Source organism: Phocoena sinus, chromosome 15 (genome assembly GCF_008692025.1).
Source record: "Phocoena sinus isolate mPhoSin1 chromosome 15, mPhoSin1.pri, whole genome shotgun sequence".
Classification (NCBI taxonomy): domain Eukaryota; kingdom Metazoa; phylum Chordata; class Mammalia; order Artiodactyla; family Phocoenidae; genus Phocoena; species Phocoena sinus.
The window spans coordinates 70,881,060-70,900,834 of NC_045777.1; the positions used below are offsets into that span (position 1 = coordinate 70,881,060).

At 48.8% G+C, this 19,775-nt stretch overlaps 1 protein-coding gene across 6 annotated transcripts in view; it reads left to right on the plus strand.

Annotated features, from left to right (window-relative positions):
- Positions 1-19,775, plus strand: part of KIAA0556 (KIAA0556 ortholog) — a 201,184-nt gene that overhangs the window by 119,698 nt on the left and 61,711 nt on the right. For all 6 annotated transcript variants that reach the window (XM_032604979.1, XM_032604982.1, XM_032604984.1 and 3 more), the window contains exons 10-14: positions 82-141; positions 1,616-1,734; positions 3,305-3,407; positions 7,328-7,543; positions 18,614-18,751. In XM_032604979.1, the coding sequence (XP_032460870.1) occupies positions 82-141; positions 1,616-1,734; positions 3,305-3,407; positions 7,328-7,543; positions 18,614-18,751 (636 nt within the window). The remainder of the gene's footprint in view (positions 1-81; positions 142-1,615; positions 1,735-3,304; positions 3,408-7,327; positions 7,544-18,613; positions 18,752-19,775) is intronic.

The window sequence follows — 19,775 nt, forward strand, 5'->3', positions numbered from 1 at the left end:
ACAGTCTGTACCTCTATCAGTGAAGGATGTGAAGTGGATGGCTTTATTCTGACCTCAGATCATGTGATTCCATCCTTCCAGGGCACAGAGAGACCACCAGCAGAGTCATGGACCGGTCTGCTGAAGGAGGAGACCCCTGAGGTCAGTGAAGGCCAGAGAGGGACAGCAGAGCCCCATTCCCACAGCAGCCAACAGTCTCCAGAGGGCCTTCCCCACACGGTCCCAGCAGGACCTCACTGTGCTCCCTGAGCACGCCAGCATTCTGCCCATCTCCCAGATGGGGAGACCCGTGCTGAAGCACGTTGCCCAAGGTTACGAGTGGAAGCCAGACCTCACCCGGGCCTGCTGATTCCAGTCCCTTGTTACGTTTCCATTTCCTGACAAGATAACACAGAAAAGGATCTCAGTATCCTAAATAAGTAAATTTATATCTACACCTATCTAGGTCAGTTAGGCCAATCTCAGCAAAGATGGCCCCAGGAAATACGGTCGTGAATTAATAGAACACCTGGAACGTCTTTGTTAGACTGTGCACAAGTCTATGCTGTGTCCTCAGAATACAGGGGTGACCGAGCAGACCAGAGCAGCCCCTGGCCTCGGGGAGCTTCCAGACAAGATTCGAGTATATACGAATAAAGCCGTATATAACCAAGGTGACTTCAGAGAGAGGTGGCAATACAAGGCGCTAATGGGTGAGAGAGCGACAGGGTATAGGATGGTGGCTACCTCCCACAGGGGGATCCAAGGAGGCCCCTTGGAAGGTGTCCCATTGAGGCTGAGCCCTGCCTAGTAAGAAGGAGCCAGCCAACAAAGGAACAGCATTCCAAGTGGAAGGAACAGGGGAAAAGCTTCGAAGTGGGAATGAGCCTGGCCTGTTCCAGGAGTGGGAGAGTCGTGGAGGAGAAGAGGACAGGGGAAGATAATGGGTGGGCAGTAGGGAATTGGAGAGAACGCTCATGAAACAGAGTGCTGGGCAGGGCAGCACCCCAGAGCAACATAGTGGGTTTCTTTTGGCATCGCTCCTACTTTTTCTATTACTTCCCAGTCATCTTAAACCATTGCCAGCCAATATTTCTGACAGGTTTGCCACTTTGCCCACCCTGCGGTCCAGGATTTCTGGATGACCTGACCCCTGATCCACAGAGCTTCCAATGACTACAATTATTTGCAGATAAAGATCAGAGCACATTTCTAGTTTAAATGATAAATGGAAAAGAAAGGGGAAAAGGCTTGGAGGATTAAAAATGAAAGGGTCTAATGTTACTGGCATTCTCCATGGAGTCCCATTACTGTGTAGCAAACAGAACAGAGGCTCACTGGAGGAGGGGAAAGGTTTTGATGAGAGAAATTTTTCAATGGCTCATTGAAGCAGACCGTTTCCTGGGACCTCCCAGATCATAAGAAACTGAGATCCCACGTTTTTTGCAAAGATGTGAGGGGATTCTAGATCTAATCAGCCCCAGGTAGTCGCTTTCACCCTCATTCCTGTTCCCAGTTTCCCGCAACAAGACTGATGGCCTGCGAAGTGTGTCCCTTTGACCGTGGCTCTGCTGTGTCTTGGGCCAGGAGGGACGCCTCCGACATCTGTTTAATAAGCGTTTCCATCCTCCCTCAGCTGCCCTCCATCACCGCGGCAACGAGCACAGCGACCAGCTCGCAGGAGCAGTCCAGGGCAGCAGGGGGAGCCAGAGCCGTCAGTGAAGCCATTGACAGGATCAGCCTTCTGGGGAGCAGGTACTTATCTAGGCAGCTTCAAAACAAAAACAGCAACCCGTAGCCATCCAGCCATGAGCATCTTATTAACTGAGGTTTTTCTTTGCATTTTGATTCCAGACCATTTAAAACTGCTCCCTTAGACTGCATCCCCCCTCACCCTCCCTCCAACCCAAAAGCCTGAAATTGACTTGATTTCTTTCAGACACATGTCTCTCGGCTTGTTCAGTTCCCTTCAGCCCATGTAAAACTTCAGTCTCCTCGAAGGTTTCCACGGAAGCAGCCCACGTGGCAGACAGTGACCCAAGGCAGTGTCCTCTGAACCTTCTTTTCTCTATTCAGAGTTTGTTCAAATGCAGCATTCTCTTCCGTTCACACATAGCATCAGTGATTGGCACTGTCAAGTTTTATTATCCAAATAAAGGCTTTCCTGTAGTCATCAGGCAACACCGATCTTCAGAAAGATGCACCACGCCGAGCCAATAGCTTCAAGCGCACATCTGAGCCCCACCATGCTCCCCGGGCCGCTGTGCAGAGCTGGGCGCGTGGTAGTCTGTGCAGCGCCCATGCCTGGCTGAGCGGTGAGAGCAGCTGAAATCCGGCCTGCACAGTGGTCGCTAAGCTGCGGCTCTGGCCTGAGGCTGCATCAGCCCCGAAAGGCTTGGGGGCTTTTTCTCTGCACAAAGGAGGAATTTCCTGGCCAATCTATGTACTCTCCAGATCTGTGTCCATCCAGAGGGTGTTTGCCTTTGATAATTTGTAGAAAGACTCTGAATAGGCTAAAGGCAGTGCTAGCCACTCCTCCAGGAGTCTGCAGACCCCAGATTGGAAACCATGCTGTGGACCACTGTGGCCATGAATAAGAACTTGGAGTTTCCTCCGCGAGTGAAAAGGCTGGGCCATGAGGATATGTTACATCAGATATAGATACAGGATATGTTACGAGCAGCACACACATCATCAAATGCTTCTTTCTTCATCATCAAGATCCTTTGTGCGTCAGGGTCTTGGGAGTTCTCAGCCTTAAACAGCACAAGTAGGGTGTGTTTGCAGACAGCTCTCTGCTAGGTTTGGAATGCTGTGTCCTCAGAAACTAGAGATGCAAGGCAGGTCACTAGATCAGGAGCTGGCAAACTTTTTCAGTAAAGGGCCAGATAGCAAATACTTCAGGCTTTTCACTTTTTGTTTGTTTTAACAGCCCTTTAACAATGTAAAAACCATTCTTAGCTTGCAGGCCACACAGAAACAGGCTGCGGCTTGCATTTGACCTGCAGGCTGTACGTACTGTGTAGACACCCGCTCTAGACTCTTACAGCCTAGCAGTCAGCTTAAGGAGATCATCAGGCCATCTGGCCCCAAGCAATTTCTCTTACTTGGCCCTTCTTTCATCGCTAATTGTACAATTATTTATAAAGGGAGAAAACCAGCTGGTGTGCGCCTTTGATCTGTCTGCGGGGGTGTGAGTATTTTCATCTCAAATTGTTACTTCTGTCTGAAATAGAAAAGTAAGCCTGGTACCCTTGATGCAAACTTTCTCTATTGTGTATCATTACTATCAGATACCTGTTTGCTAAAACAAAATCAATTTCAGACACCAGCAGAAGGTTCTGAAAGTCCTCCAGGCCATCGAAAGTGACTCCACCCAACTCAACCAGGTTGTTTCACCCACTGAGGAGCACGTTCTGGACCCAGAGGTGAGAACCTTGACTTATGAGGGTTTCTGAAGGCATTCATGTCTTGCCTGAAGGCTGAGGGAGGAAGGGCCCCTCAGTACAATCATTTCTGTTCGGTGGGAGCTGCTCTGACAGTGGTAAGCTTAGCATCTTTCTGCCCCAGCCTCCATCCCCACTCCTCCCCAGCACATAGACATCCATGTAATGGAGCGTGAAGTTTCAGAAGACAGAAGCCTGTCCACACAAGAGGAAATATAAATAGCCTGTTAGCCCATACAGAAATATCCAGCACCACTTGTAATCAAGAAATAAAATTAGAGCAACCTTAACATCCCATTTGATGTTAACAAACCTCAGTTAACAAATGATTTTTGATGATAACCTCTAGCACTGGCAAGGTTACAGTAAAACTGGCAGTCTTACCCTGCTGGCGGCAATAGAAATGGGTGGAAAGCTTTTGAAAAGCCGAAAGGCTCTTAGGAAGAGCCTTAGAAATACTTATGTCTTCCAGCCTGACAATCCCACTTCCTTACCCTGAAGAAATCACTCAACAGAAATAAAAAACTATAGGCGCAAAAATGTCTATTGCACAATTATTGGAAGTAGGGAAAGGTGAGAGAAAAAAACACAGAAATAACATAAATGTCTCACAGTAGTAGAGTTAATCAGGAAAGTATGATGCGCCAGCACAATGCAGTCGTGTAAAAGGATGGAAATCTTCATTATGGAGGTTATGCGGATAGAAAATGTTAAGGATATAAAGTTAGCTGCAAAAAGTGATGTTCATCTTCATCGAGTCCGATATGATTGTAGCGACCGGGCAAGGATATGGCTGTGAGCGGGTCGATGGAGCTGAGACACGAACGGTGAAAGGGCAAGGTAGCATCAGGGTGGAGGGATAGCGGATGATACGTTTCTCTTTTGGGTCAGAAGGTGTGTGTCCAGCACATCCTCTCATCTCTTCCTCTACCCAAGCCTTTCTTATAACTGTTTGGTTCATCGGTCACCCATCTTGTGATTGGCCAATGGGGACTTAACAGGAAGCCCTCCCAAAGTCACACGTAAAGCTCATATGAAAGCAGAAAGAGCCCTGCTCCAGCCCAGACTGGAGTTCTGGCTTGGGGTCTGGCATCATCATTTAGAGGTCGTGTGACCTTACATAAGCCTCTTAAGCTGTCTGGTCCTGGGGGTGTGTGACTGTCAAACTGGGTAAATAATCCACAGCCCACGGGGCCACTGTGCAGCTGGAAGAGGAAAGGTCTGTAAGGGCAGATGGCTCGGTGCCTGGCACAAGGCAAGGAGGAATCAGGAAATATGCCGTCTAAAAAAATCTAGGGAGGGCTTCCCCGGTGGCGCAGTGGTTGAGAGTCCGCCTGCCGATGCAGGGGGCATGGGTTCGTGGCCCGGTCTGGGAGGATCCCACATGCCGCGGAGCGGCTGGGCCCGTGAGCCATGGCCGCTGAGCCTGTGCGTCCAGAGCCCATGCTCCGCAGCGGGGTGGGGCCACAGCAGTGAGAGGCCCACGTACCACAAAAAAAAACCCAAAAAACAAAAAAAAAAGAGAAGAAAAATGACACATTTCTTTGTAATGAATGCCGTAGTCAGGATCAAGCAGGGCTTGATCCAGAAGCTCACGCTGTGTCTGTACCGTGTCAGCTGCGTCCTGAGCCTCACCCCCACCTCAGTGCCCAGTCCCAGCTCTGCGCTTTCCCTGTGATCCCTCAATAGCTAGAGTGATTCCCACCGCTTGCCCTTATGCCCTCAGACTCCACAGTCAGGAGAAAAGAGCAGTTTCTCCACACACAGATCTGAAACTGGGTCACGTGCCCATCGCTGAGCCATTCCCTCCAGGTGGCCCGGGTGACAGGACACACTGATCAATTGGACCAGTTCATCTCCTCCTTGGGGTAGGAAAGTGTCCATCCCCCATACCTCATGGCTGAGAAAAGAGAAGGGGCAGCTTCACCAAAGGAAAAGCAGGTGGTCTTGTTGAGAGCGGGGCAGTGAACGCCAGGGACCGGAAGCTTGCCAGCCAGCATTTGCCTCAGACCCCTCGATCCTAACTCGAGCAGGGGTGGCCGTCGGGTTGCAATGCTGACAAGTTGTGACACTTCCTTAGTGGATAGACCCTTCAGCTTCTTCATTTAGAAACCCCGCTGCAGGAATTTGCACATCTTAGATTGCACTGTGCGTGAGATCCAGCAGCCCCTCCTCGAGGCAGCTCGCCTCCCGTCTGGCCTCCTCCCAACGGCCAACAACCACGGTGACCAGTGCCGCATCCTCACGCCTCCCACGGGGCGCACCTGGCAGCGGAACGCGCCTCCCAAGCACAAGTTCATTAACCTCCCGATCCCCGAGGCTTGAGCCGGGCCAGTTGAGCTTTATCACCATCCTACCTGCCTGGGACTCAGGCCCAGGGTAGCAGAGGGCTGGACCTGGGCCCACAAGGCCCCGCGGCAGAGAAGGAGGAAGCCGTGGGGTCTGCTGATAAACACAGCCCCTGCGTTCCTTCCGGGAGCTGACAGCTGACTTCCCTCCCTGCGTGTCCCCATCCCATCACCTGACAATCAAGGCTCATCCAAACACACGCTGAGAGCGCTAGCACGTCTCCCTGGCTATTAATTAAAAAAATAAGTAGGGAACAGTTGCTGTTCATTTGCTCAGCTTCCTGCTCACAGAACCATCACAGATTATGGTGTTAATTAAGAGAGGGCATGTGCGTGCGGGGAAGGTACCATTTTCTAAGCGGCTGATCTGTGGTGACCAGCACTGCAGTCGGAGCGCGAAGGGGCCTCGGGAAGCCATTCCACAGTGTGGCCATTGATTGATGGCATTCACGACCTCTCAGACCAGACAACCTACCCGCGAAGGAGGCAGGCGTTAAAATCCATGGAGGAGAGAAATGGGCGGAAATGGCCACTTAGAGAGTGCACGTAGGCCAGGACTGCTGACCGGGTCTTTTCCGGGTGCGTACCCCACTTAATCTCTGGGACAGGATTGTCAGATCTATGGTGTCATCTCCTGGTCCCCAACCAGGCAGGCGGATGTCAACTGACTTGTCCAGGGTCCTGTGTTATCTACTGTGTTAGATAGGCCATCTGCTAGGCTACCACAATCAAGTACCACAGACTGGGTGGCTTAAACAGCAGAGACTTCTTTTCTCACAGTTCTGGAAGCGAATCCAAGATCCAGGTGTTGGCAGGCCGAGTTTCTCCAGCTTCTCACTGAGTCCCCACACGTCCTTTGTGTTGTGCCTGCCCATCCCTGCTGTCTCTCTAGGTGTCCAAATGTCCTCTTCTTGTAAGGACATCAGTCAGAATGGATTAGACCCACCCTAACGGCCTCATTTTAACTTAATTACCCTTTAAAGGCCCTGTCTCCAAACAGTCACCTTCTGAGCTACTAGGGTTTGGGCTTCAGTATCTGAATTTGTGTGTGGCGGACACAATTTTGCCCATAACACCAGCCCAATTCAGCATAAGTTGTGACATGCCTATAGGACATGAACCCTTGGTAGTGGGTGAGAAAAGTACGTGTTCAGGCAGAATCTGATGCCTTTTAAGCATTCTTTGTTATCTGCAGACTCTTACAGAAAATACTAAGTGCCAGGGTTCATAGTACCTTTTCTTTTGGCCGTACTGCATGGCTTGCAGGATCTTAGTTCCCCGACCAGGGATCGAACCTGGGCCCCGGCAGTGAAATTGCCAAGGCCTAACCACTGGACCGCCAGGAAATTCCTCTAGTAATTATGTGTGAAATGCCTTAGAAACATGAGCTCATTTAATCTCCATGATAACCATCTGTAATGGGTGCTCTTCTTATCCTCATTGTACAGAGGGGGAAACCCGGCACTGAGCGATTAAATACCTTGTCATTTAACAGTAGAGCTGGATTCACCTGTTGTGTTTCCATCCTTTGGCATTACTTTTCTCCTCGCTAAGGACAAATCAGGACCGAAAGCAGAAGAGATCAAGGAGGCCGTCTACGTGACCATGGAAATCCAGTCCAACTGGGGCAGCGCATCGTGGGTGGGTCTCACGGAAGTGGAATTCTTCGACCGGAACAACATAAAGCTTTATGTGTCGCCTCACGATGTGGCTGTCCGGAACTCTGACACGCCCGGGGAGCCGGGCCACCTGGTCAGCAGGAACTTAGCTGTAAGTGGAGACGGCCTTGTGTGAGTCTTGGCTACATGTTTTGATGCATTTTTTCTGCCCACGATAAGCCCACGATAAGGGTGTGGGTGCAGCAGGGGGAAGGATGATGTAATCGTCCACAGCCATTCATTTGGGCAGGGTGGGGAGGAACCGGAGGGCAAGGTACAGGAAGGGGCCTCCAGTGGCACCCCCCGCCCTGAGCTCTTGCCCAGATCCCTGCTCTGTAGAGGGTTCTTATGGGGGGTGAGGGGCCAAAGAGGAGCCGGTTCACCCCCTTTATCTACATTGCAGTTTCCCATAGTAACCACCAAACACGGGACCTTGGGATGTCATTGAGGGCAACATCCATGTTTTGTAGATGAAGAAACTAAGGCTTGGGCAAGGGCATTGACTTGGCCAAGGTCACACAGCTGGGAGGTCGGGGAGCGGGGAGGGGGGCGGTGCAAATGCACCCCCTGCAGCCTGGCCCAGGGCCCACGCACCCTCTCAGGGTCCTGCTTTCCTGGGGCATGGAGTACGCACCCAGCAAACGTGGAACATCACTTTCTTTTAAATATCTGAAAGTTAAAAAACGAAAAGCACTGACATTTTCTCTTCCTGCCGCTTGCAAGCTGGACACAGGAGACTAGACAGACTACCCAGCACTGACATCTTTACGTGACCTCTGGGTGGGGCCCGAGATATGGGGAATAGAGGTTGCCTCTGGGCCATGGAACTGGCTGAGCAAGGGACAGGGTCAATAGGAAGACTTTCGCTTGGATGCTTTTTTGCATCTTTTAAGTTTCCTGCGACATACATGTATTTGCTATTCCAAAGAACAAATTATTAATTTTTTTAAAGGTATTGAAAATGAAGACAATTGCCACATGTTCAGTTCTTGCTTTGTGCCCGGCACCATGCTAAGTGTGTTGTGTATATAATCTTATATAAACGAAACAGTGTACAGGCTGGAGAAGCAAAAAGGCCTGGGTTCAAAGCTTAATCACTTACAGCTTCATGACCGTGGGCAGCTCACCTAACATCTACTTTGATTTCCTCGTCTGTAAAATGGGGAGAATAATAATACTTACGTTCATACGATGTCTTAAGGATCACATGTAAATATGATCCTCACTCTTCGAAAGGGCTTCGAAACATTAGCTGTTACTGTTTCCGTCCTTACTAGTCGTAGTAGCAGTAATACCACCATGAAGTAAATATTATTGCCATTTAAAGGAAAAGAAGCAAGAAAGGAGGGCTTTGAAGTCCCCAGCTCTAGAGACCCAGGTTCTGGTCTTGACTCTCTAGCCTTGGGCATCTTACCCGCCTTCTCTGAGAGTCATTTTTTTCTGCCCCCTGTAGAATCTGGGAGTGGAAGTCCTGGATAATTCGTATGATTCTTATTTTTCCAGCAAAAGAAACTGAGTCTGGCTCTCTTTAGCAGATTTTTGAAAAGAAAATTTTTGCAAGGCTTTTGAGTAGCTGGTGTGTTCACTGTCACCCAGGCCAAAAGAGGACAGGCCCCATGAGCAACTTGGGGTTCTGGGTAGCCTCCTGGGATGCGTGAATACCGAGAGTTTGGTCTTTTTTGGGGGCGGGGAGGGTGCAGTGTTTGTTGGTTCATTGGTTCGTTAGTTGGTTTGTCATCTTGTCCTCCTGCTGGAGACATCCAGTCCAGGAAAGGAAGGCTGATGGACCAACCTGGCTAGGAGGGCCAGGCACCTTGGTGCCAGCTCCACTAAGATGCCCCAAGTGGGGCAGGGAGGGAATTTTCCCTGAAGAAATTTGTGGTTGTTACTGAAAGAAAGGCAGGGTAGATGTGAGACAGCCAGGAAACACAGCCTGTCCATAGGGTTGGACTGAACGGTTTCTGAGCCCACTTAAAGAGCAGCAGCTATGGGACCGTGAGGGAAACAGGTCGTGGCCACGTGGACGCTCTGGCCTTGCATTCCCCGCTCTGCTCCCTGCTTCAGGTCTGTAGGCTCCCGTGCATGCTGCTGAGGCTTGGACCAGCCCTTGCTAAACCTCTCCCGTCCCCCTTGTGCGCAAAGCAGTGGCATTTTGGAAGCCTCCTGTACAGAACAGAGCATGCCAGGGGCGACAACAAGCGTCACTGGATTTAATGGGGACGAACTCTGATGACTGCTCTCCCCTTTTCTCTGTTTAGCAGAGGCTGATGAGCATTGCCATGGATAGCAGTGAGGACTTTGGCCCAGGGTTTGGGTGGGTTTCGTTTTTTGGGGTTTTTTTTTTTTTTTTTTTTTTTTTTTTTAATTTTGGGCCCTGAGGCAGCTGTCTCACCCTGGGCTGCTAGATCTCTGGGCCCAGCTGTGGGTGGGCTGGATTCCCCCTGCTGCCCTGGCCTGGGGTCTCTCTGATAGTCGCCCTATGAACCACGCCTGGGGCCACCAGAACACACTGCCTCTCAGAACCATTCAGTTTCACTGGGGTCTCGGGCATCCCTCACTGAATCCTCACGTGGACCTCGGGATGACTTTCCCCATCTCATAAACGAGAAAACCAAGTCTCAGGGACGATGAGTGACTTGTCCAGGCCACACTGCTGTGGAGTGGTGGGGCTCGGCTGAAAGCTGAGGAGAAGATACCTGAAAGCAGAGTCTGGGTTTGAAAGAGAAGTTGCTTCAGTGTAGGTGAATGAGGGGTGTGCGGGGGGCTGTATGAGTGCCCCATGGTCAGTGCAAACCCTCCTTCCTGCCCTGCCCACCCCATCTCTCTCATCGCCACCCCCAGGCCCATGGCTTCAAGTTGGCTCCAAATTTATATGCCCAGCCCTGCCTGCTTCCGAGTTCCTGACTTGAATGTCAGCTTCCGCTCTACATCTCAGACTTCAGAGACCTGAAACCTGAATGTCGATTCCCTAGCCCACGCCGTCATCTCTTCCTCCTCCAGCTCAGTAAATGGCATCCCCATCCGCTCAGCTGCCAAGCCCACCACTTAAGAGTCTTCCTTGGTTGCCCCACGCCCCTTCCCCTTCCAACACATCAGGAAGTCCTATTGATTCCGCCTCCAACATGGAGCCTGGATCTGGCCCCTTCTCTCCATTTCCACTGGTTCTTCCCAAGTCTGATCAGCTGCCCCCTCTCACTGGAACTATTAAGTGGTCTCCTCTCTCATTCCTTTCTTCCATTCTTGCCCCCATCCACTCCATTTTCCACTCTGTATCCAAAGGGATCTTTAACAGATGTCAGCTTGCAGCCCTCCCCTGCTTAAAACCCCTGCCGTGACTTTCTGGGGAAAATTGGATGCCTCTCTGTGGCCCCGGAGGCTGTCTGTGAACCGACCTCCAGCTCCCTCTCTGCCTGCCTCACATACCAGGGCTCCCTTCTGCTCCCCTGACCTGCCAAGCTCGTTCTCACCTGTGGGTTCGGCACTTGCCGCCCCCTCTGCCCAGAGCATCCCTCCGACAGATGTTCATGTGGCTCCTTCCTTTCTCGTCCCTCAGATTTCAGCCCAGGTATCACTTTCTCAGCAAGACCTTCCCGGAATCTACAAGCTGGAGGAGTCCTGTTCCCTCCCTACGCCAGTCTCTAACCTTCCCGGACTCTACAAGCTGGAGGAGTCCTGTTCCCTCCCTACGCCAGTCTCTATCACATCAGCTTTGTTCATTTTCTTCAGACCAATTCCCACTATCAAAAGTGATTTTGTTCACTTGTTTCTGATCTGTCTCCTCCCACCAACCTGTAAGTTCTCGTCCATCCTATTCACACTATATCCCTAGCACATAGAGCAATACATTTTTGAACTTTTAAAAATAAATAATTATAGACTCACAGGAAATTGTTTTTAAAAAAAACAGTGCAGGGCTTCCCTGGTGGCGCAGTGGTAGAGAGTCCGCCTGCCAATGCAGGGGACACGGGTTCGTGCCCCGGTCTGGGAGGATCCCGCATGCCGCGGAGCGGCTCTGCCCGTGAGCCATGGCCACTGAGCCTGCGCGTCCGGAGCCTGTGCTCCTCAACGGGAGAGGCCACGACAGTGAGAGGCCTGCGTACCGGAAAAAAAAAAAAAAAACAGTGCAGAAAAGAGAAGAACAATAGAGAAAAATCAACAAAGCCAAAAGTTGTTTTTTTGGAAGAATCAACAAAATGAACAAACCTTTAGCTAGACTGAGCAAGAAAAAAAAAGGGGGAAATATTCAAATTACTAAAATCAGGAATGAAAAAGGGGCCATCACTACCAAACTAATAGAAATCAAAAGGATTACAAGGGAATATTATGAACAATTTTATGCCAACAAATTAGATATCCTAGATGAAATGGACAAATTCCTACAAAGACACAAATTACCAAAACTGAATCAAGAAGAAATAGAAAATCTGAATAGATCTATAGCAAGAAAAGAGATTGAATTAGTAATCAATAAAAAACTTCCCACAAAGAAAAGCCTGGGACCAGATGGCTTCACTGATGAATCTTACCAAATATTTAAAGAATTAGCACCAAGCCTTCACAAACTGTTCTAAAATACAGAAGAAGAGAGAACACTTCCCAACTCATTCTCTGAGGCCAGTATTACCCTGATACCAAAACCAGAAAAAGCCATCACAAGAAAACTACAGACCAGTATCCCTTATGAATACAGATGTAAAAATCCTCAACAAAATATTAACAAATCAAATCTAGCAGTTTATAAAAAGATTTATATATCAAGACCTAGTGGAGTTTATTCCAGGAATGCAAAGTTGTTCAACATGTGGAAATTAATCAACAGAATACAACATATTAATAGAATAAAGGAGGAAATAACCACATGATGTCTTAATAGACACAGAAAAGGCATTTGATAAAATTCAACATTCTTTCATGATAATACATCAACAAACCAAAATAGAAGGAAACATCCTCAGTCTGATGAAGGGCATCTATGAAAACCCACAGCTAACATCATACTGAATGGTGGAAGACTGAAAGCTTTCCCTCTAAGACCAGGAATGGGACAAGGATGCCTGCTTTCATCACTCCTATTCAGCATTGTACTGGAGATTCTACCCAAGGAAGTTAAGCTAGAAAATGAAATAAGAGGTTGGAAAGGAAGAAATAAACTATATTTGCAGGTGAAACGATCTTATATGCAGAAAATCTTAAAGAATTCACAGAAGTTACTGGTAAAGCTAACATGGAGTTCAGCAAGCTTAGAGAATAAAAGATCAATATACAGAAGTCAGTAGTATTCCTATACACTAGCAATGAACCATCCGAAAAGGAAATTAAGAAAATTTCCATTTAAAATAGTTTGATGCTATTTAAGAATAAAATACTTAAGAATAGACTTCACCAAATAGGTGAAAGACTTGCACACTGAAAAGTACAAAATATTGTTGACAGAAATTAAAGAAGACCTAAATGATGAAAGATGAAAAGATGTATGTGTTCATGGATTGGAAGACTTGACACCACTGATATGGCAGTGCTTCCAAATTATCTACAGATTCAATGTAATCCTCCTGCCTTTTTTGTGGAAATTGACAAGCTGGTTCTAAAGTGTATAATGGAAGTTCAAAGAACCCAGAAGAGCCAAAACAATGTTGGAAAAGGACAAAGTTGGAGGACTCACACTTTGAGTGAGTCCAGTTTCAAAACTTACTACCAAGCCACAGTAATTACGACTGTGTGGTTCTGGCATAAGGATAGACATATAGATCAATGGAATGGAAATGAGAGTCCAGAAATAGATTCATACATCTATAGTCAATTGATTTTTAACAAGGATGCCAATACCATTTGATGAGGAAAGAATAGTTTCTTTTCAACAGATGGTATTGGAACAACTGGATTTCCACATGCAAAAGAATGAAATTGGACTTCTACACACCATTTACAAAAACTAACTCAATGGGTCAAATACCTTGAGACTTTTATAGTGTTAAGGCTATAAAACTCTTAGAAGAAGACATAGGTGTAAATCTTCATAGCCTGGAATTTTTCAATGGAGTTTTAGATATGACATCCAAAGCATAAACAACAAAAGAAAAAATAGGTAAATCAGACCTCATCAAAATTTTTAAACAATCGAAAATTTTAAAACATTTCTGCTTCAAAGAACATTATCAAGAAAGTAAAAAGATAACCTACAAAAAAGGAGAAAATATTTGCAAATCGTGTATGTGATAAGGGTCTTGTATCCAGAATATATGAAGAAAAGGACTCAGACTCAACAACAAAAAGACAAACAACCCAGTGAAAATATGGCCAAAGTACTCTGAATAGACATTTCTCCAGAAATGATCTACAAATGGCCAACAAGCACATGAAAAGATGCTCAGCATCACTAGCCATTAGGGAAATGCTAATCAAAACCATAAGGACATATACTTCATACCCGTTAGGATGTTATAATTTCTTTAAAAAAAGAAAACAGAAATAACAAGTATTGGTGAACAGCATATGGAAAAATTGGAATCATTATACCTTGCTCGTGGGAGTGTAAAAATAAAATGGTATGACCATTGTGTAAAATAGTCTGGCAGTTCCTTAAAAAGTTAAATGTAGGGCTTCCCTGGTGGTGCAGTGGTTGAGAGTCCGCCTGCCGATGCAGGGGACACGGGTTCGTGCCCCGGTCCGGGAAGATCCCACATGCCGCCGAGTGGCTGGGCCCATGAGCCATGGCTGCTGAGCCTGCGTGTCCGGAGTCTGTGCTCCGCAACGGTAGAGGCCACAGCAGTGAGAGGCCCGCGTACCGCAAAAAAAAAAAAAAAAAAAAAAGGAGTTAAGTACTGATACATGCTACAATATGGATAAACTTGAAAGCATTATGCTGAATGACGGACGTCAGACATAGGGATCATATATTGTATGACAGCATTTATATGAAATGTCCAGAATAAGTGAATCCATAGAGACAGAAAGTAGACTAGAGGTTGCCAGGGACTGGGGGAATGTGGGGAATGGGGAGTGACTGCTAAAGGGTTTCTTTTGGGGGTGATAAAAATATGCTAGGAAAAGATAGTGGTGATGGTTGCACCAACTTGTGACTACACTAAAAACACCGCTGACTCGTACACTTTAAAGTGGTGATTTTATGTATGTGAATTATATCTCAGTTTTTAAAAAAGTATAGAGAGGTCCCATGTGCCTTTGCCCAGCTTCCCCCAATGGTAACATCCTACGTGACCATAGTACATTATCAAAACTAGGAAAGTGACATTGGTATAATGTGCAGACCTTCACACACGTGTGTGTGTGTGAGTGTGTGTGTGTGTGTGTGTGTGTGTGTGTGTGTGTATGTATGTAAGTTCTTTTCAGTTTTTGTTTTGTTTTGGTTTCTTTTTTTTTTTGCGGTACGCGGGCCTGTCACTGTTGTGGCCTCTCCCGTTGCAGAGCACAGGCTCTGGACGCGCAGGCTCAGCGGCCATGGCTCACGGGCCCAGCCGCTCCGCAGCATGTGGGAACCCCCCCGGACCGGGGCACGAACCCGTGTCCCCTGCATCGGCAGGTGGTCTCTCAACCACTGCGCCACCAGGGAAGCCCAGTTCTTTTCAGTTTTGTCACATGTAGATTTGTGGAACCACCACCACATCAAGATGCAGAACAGCTCCATCACCTCAAAGGAATTCCCTCATGCGACCCTTTATAGCCACCCCTCCCCACACCTGTCCCTAACCCAGACAGCCACCAACCTATTCTCTATACTTTTTGTCCTTTCAAGAATGCTATGTACATGGAATCATACTATATGTAACCTTTTTGAGACTGACTTTTTCCCACTCATTATAATGCCCTTGACACCTAACCAAATTGTTGTATCAAGAGTTTGTTCCTTTTTAAGGTGATAACTTATTAAATCGGGGCTACTTCTGAGGGCAGTCCAGCATCTCCCTGGGGGTGTGTGGATCTGTGTTAGGTTAAAGCTGGAGAAAGCACCTATGTTAGGAGTTAGAAAGTTACCTCCTGAGAGAGGCCTTCTTCTCTGACCATCTATTCTAAACTAGTCCTTCCATTGGCCATTAATAATTCTCTCATATTTTCTTCGTTGAATTTATTCCCCCACCCCCAGCCCCACCTGATTTTTTTTTTTCTTGGCAGTGTTACTTGTTTGCCTCCCCTCCTGGCACAGAGCTGGGATCTGCTGGGCCAGGCGCCCCCCGCACTCGGTATTTGTTGAGCAGGTGGGTAGCAGATGCCGTTGGCGCCTCCCGCAGGCCCTTCCCACCTTGGTCCCTGCTGGCTGCTCTTCCCACTGCCAGCACACACATTTCTCCGATGGAGGGTCTGTTTTCTGGCCTCCAGGGCCCACTCTGCCTCCCCTGTAGCAGGCCCAAACTGGTGGGGAACTGAGCCCCCAGGAGCAGCCCTGAACCTACACTGATGGGAACTGGGGTGTGGATACCCCAGCTCCCTTGTCCCAGAAGTGGAGTCACCCTGAGGTGTGTTCCACACTGGCTCCCAGGTTCCCTGGTGGCATGGAGCTCACAGGTGTGCCTAGCCTGGTAACACACTCTTTATGGAATGCCTCTCCCCCTCTCATTTCCCCACCCACCAACTGGTGTTTCCTTCACTGTCTAAATCAACTCCTTACACTTGCCTTGCCTCAGGGTCTTCTCCTGGGGCAATCCAAACCAACACAGAATGAATGAATGAATGAATGAATGAATGAATGAAAAACCTAGGTTTAAATCCTCACTCCATCACTTGGGCAAACCACACCTTTTCTGGACTCTGGTCTTCCTTCGGTGACACGGGTGTTACTGCAGTACTCACCTTCCAGGGCTTGGAGAGAACCCAGTGAGATAACGGCGGTGCCCAGGTGCCCTGATTCTTGTTCTGCCATCTTGATTACCACCTGCGATGGGCAGGTGCAGCAGACGCTCTCCTGCTGGCCTGGCACCTGGAGGTTTGCCCAGCGTGCCTTGGGTCAGCCCTCGGCAGCTTCCCGGCAGCCTTCCTCTCGGGGACTCTGTCTGTGGAAAGGAAACATCAGAAGGCCCAGTTGCTAATGAGGCCCAGATTTACCCACAGGTTAATGTTCTCCGACTTTGAACACCACGACTCCCACTTAGCCCTCCCGTTATCCCTCCTGCTGACGGAAATGTGATGGGAAATCAATTACAGTCCCCTCGCTTGTGTCTAAGGGTCAGCCTTCAGTCTCTGCCTTTGTCAAGCAGCCTCAGCGACCCATTTTAGGCTCCAGTGAAGAGAAGGAATGAGACTCCCCTGCTGGATTTGAGATGTGCTATCTTTGACCCCTCGCAGCTGCCCAGAGCACTAAAAGTTCTCGCAGAGCTTGAGAAACTTGCCAGAATAAGTCAGAACCCCTTGAACTCATCTCTCCCCCTTAACAAAGCAGCCTCCTCCCTCCTGAAAGGCACCATTGTCACTGGGACAAGCCACCTCTGTCCTCCGTGCAGCTGGAGCCTGAGCCTCATGTCTCCTGGGGGCCAGCAGACCCCAGAGGCAGGCACGGTCCTGGGGATGGGAGCCCATGGAGACACTCTCAAATATGGGGCGATGCTCCTTTTAGATAAAAGGAACAACTTCAGCCAATGTCAGAGATACAGGTTGCTTATTGGCAGATGGGACTTGTGACTGTTCAGCCCCTAAGCAGGGCCCCTAAACTAATGCCTGCAGGGGCCAGGCAGAAGCATAACCAGGGAGGTGAGGTGGGTGTAGAACGGTAGGGAATGGTGAGGACTGGGGCACCGGAGAGCAGTGTACTCAGCTCCAGCCAACGGCTGTCAGGGACCCCGTGTTGTCACGTCTCCTAAGTCTGTAGACAAGCCAGACATCTAGCTCTGAGGGGGAGGGGATATCTCCCATCTTAAAGTCTTGGCAACGAATTTGCCTTTAAAAAAAACAAAACACTTTCATGAGCTAGACAAAATAGCTCTGCCGGCCAGAACAGTTTAGTCTCTAAAGTTTCAGTGAGAGAACAGATATTAGGAGGTACATTTCACTTATCTGTTCATTTCTTCATTCAACGATTGTTCAAAAAATTCAATTTAAAGATTTTTTTGTCATTGACCAGGTGCCAAGGAACTGTGCTGAACGCTAAGGGTTCTGGAATGAATTAGAAGAGCTCGCAGCTGAGTGCGTGTGTATGTGTGTGTGTGCGCGCATGCGTGTGTTGGTGGGGGGGTGACATAGACATGAAGACAGGTACTTGTGGGACACTGAGTAAATTATAACCTCAGGTGTTGCAAGGAGCCGTGGGCACCTGGAGAAGGGAGTGATTGTGTCAAGGGAAGGGGTGACAGTGGGGGAGACAGCACATCTGAGCTGAAGTTCCCAGGGGGAGAAGGGCAGGAGAGTACTGCACTCAAGAGGCCCAGCCTGTGCAAAGGCACAGAGGCCGAGCCAGCATGGACATATTTGGGAACAACTGTGTGTTTTGTCCAGACAGAGAGCAGAAGAGGTACCCAAAGAGACAAGAGAGGAGGCGACCAGGGCTGAGAAAAGTTCCCTGATTTCACTTTTTCCCGTCTGCGTCCCAAGCACTCATGATACGAAATTTTGTTGCTGCAAATGGAAACGACAGCAAGGCTCCCCTGCTCCTCTGCCTCTTTGGCCTTGAGAATGGCCTTGGCAGCCTCGCTGGCAGGCGGAAACTGCACACAGGGGTCCCAAGGCTTGGAAACCCTGAAAGGGAACAGAACCAATCCTAAGGCTCAGTGCCATGGCCCCGTCCCAACAAACGCCTGAGCCAGTTTCTTTCTTTTCTATTTTTAAAAGTTTTAAAATTCTACAGGGTTTTACAAAAGAAAATCAAAGGCTCTGTTTGCCAGGTTAATCAAATAGCTCAAGTCATGGCTCTTTTCCCGTCCTTCTCCTCCAGTCTCTCTCCCCAACAAAGCCGATTAGGTTGATTAAAATAAAGCCCGCTGCATTTTAAATTTGGTCTGGATGGCAGGGGCAGAGGGGCCCATGTGACAGCTTTGTGCCGGGGACAAGGGTCAGTAGCCTGCTCCAAAATGCGGTCCAGATGGGGTGAGATCTAAGACCCCACCCAGGATGAAGTAGAGAAGGTGGGTGGCTTCCCACCCTCATCCTCCCCTGGTTTCCATAGTCACTGCCTGCTTACTTTGGGGTAAGGCAGAATTGTGCTAACAATAACAACTTCCTTCTCTTGCTGTCGTTTCAGGGCAAGAAAGACCCTTCCTTGTGGACGTGCCCCTTCCACCCGCCGCTCCAGCTCTTTTTTGTTATCCGCAACACGAGACAGCTGCGTGACTTTGGTCTAACCAAGATCAAGGTTTGGAATTACTGCACAGCTGACGGCGTAAGTAACAGGCTCCGGTTCCTGGCTGGGCATTTGCCTGATGGAAGCACTTGGTGCTTTCCCGTAGCCTGATTCCCGAAGTTGCACAATGGGCACCACGAGGCCCCGTTGCCCTTCCTCCTGGGTGTAGCAAGCACCTGCTGGGGGATTTCACTTCGCATTGTCAGAGTCCCCAGGAGCAGAGCCTCCGCTGAAGGTTTGGGAAGTAGAATCAGGTCACCTTTCGGGGGAACTGGAGAAATATGAACCGAGGCGCAGTTTTAACAGACACACAGAGAGGTTACGTAACATGGCCCAAGGCACACAGCCAGTGAGCGTCAGAGTGAGAATTTGAATCCCTGAAGTCAGACTCCAGGCCCATTGGCTTAGCCAGTGCTTCTCCAACCGTATCCGCAACAACTTGCCTGGGATCTTGGTAAAAAGCGGGTTCTAATCCAGTGGGTCTAGGGCGGGGCCCGAGATTCTGCACGTCTAACCAGCTCTCACATGTACCAGTGATCCTGGTGTGTGCACCCCACTCTAAACAGCCAGGCCCTTAACCTCTGTGCTCTTCCGCCCCTCTGGTTTCAGAACCCCTCCCCTCCTTCCCACCCTCATACCACTACCCAGGCCCTCATCCTTGCTTTCTTCTCCGGGCTGTTTTTCACATGTTCATATGCATTTATTCCTCCATTCAACCTTGATTAGTGAGCACATTCTAGGTACCATCAGGCTTCATGATCGATTCTGAGCGCACTGATGTAAAGACACCGTCCATGCCTTGGAGGTACTCCTTATCTAAAAGCTGGCAGACAAGTAAATGTGGACGTATGAGGCAGTGTGATGAAGGCCTTGATAAAGCTGAACCCAGAGAGCCACGGGTTTCAAACAGAAGCCCCAGGGACCCAGCAGGGAGCGCAGTGAGCAAGGAGGGACAGGACTCCCTCAGCCTCTCTCGGTTTCCCCTCTTATGATAGAAAAGGGAGCAAAACTTGTTTTACTTTTCTTTCTAATCTGCTATAAGGGAAGCAGTAGTACAAGCGAG